General features: G+C 47.5%; 1 protein-coding gene across 1 annotated transcript in view; it reads right to left on the bottom strand.

The window, feature by feature from the left end:
- Positions 1-393, bottom strand: part of LOC104768041 — a 3427-nt gene extending 3034 nt beyond the window's left edge. The window contains exon 1 of the mRNA XM_010491986.1: positions 95-393. Coding sequence (XP_010490288.1) covers positions 95-393 — 299 coding nt within the window. The remainder of the gene's footprint in view (positions 1-94) is intronic.

Genomic DNA, 688 nt, shown 5'->3' with positions numbered 1-688 from the left:
AGAGGGGTTCCCTCCTCGGATCTTCAAGTTTTCTCCAACTGGGAGGGCATCGTGCATAGCTTTCCAAAGGAAAAACTTAAGCTTTGGGAGGCACCTGATGTTCCAGATTTCTTTGTACCAGTCAAAAGGGGTGGGGCTTGGGTCGATGGGTGGCGGATCATTTCCTTTTTGGGTTGCTGCCAAATAGCCAGACTTTGCTGTGTAGATTCCTGAGCTGGTAAGAAGCCAAAGGTGGCAGTCCCTGGCTCCCTTTTTACTTGGTTGTAGAGCTAGAATCCCTTTTTCATAAGCCGGGAGTAAAGCTTTAACTTTCTCATGATCCCATGTTTTCTTGGTTGGACAGATGAGACTACTTACCCGAAGGTTAGCAGACATCTCTGAAGGTGGTCCCATGGGAGTGATTCTCTGCGAGAGAGAAATCCATGGTTCGTACCACAGTAGAGTTTCCTGTCCCGATCCAATTAGCTTGCCTAGGTTAGGTTTCAAGAGGTCACGACCAATGCATATTCCTCTCCACCCATGGGAGGCTGAGTTGGGGGCATTGCATTCTACAAAAAGAGGTAGAATTGCAATACTTTCCCAGAAGTACTCTTGCTAGAAGGCTGTTTGGTCGAGTCAGAATTCGCCAACTGATCTTTGCGAGGAGGGCATCATTAAAATTTGGTATGTCTCTGAAACCCAGACCTCC

This window comes from Camelina sativa, chromosome 19 (genome assembly GCF_000633955.1).
Source record: "Camelina sativa cultivar DH55 chromosome 19, Cs, whole genome shotgun sequence".
Taxonomy (NCBI): domain Eukaryota; kingdom Viridiplantae; phylum Streptophyta; class Magnoliopsida; order Brassicales; family Brassicaceae; genus Camelina; species Camelina sativa.
Note: the sequence above shows the minus strand (reverse complement) of the source record. Positions and strands in the feature narration are given on the sequence as shown.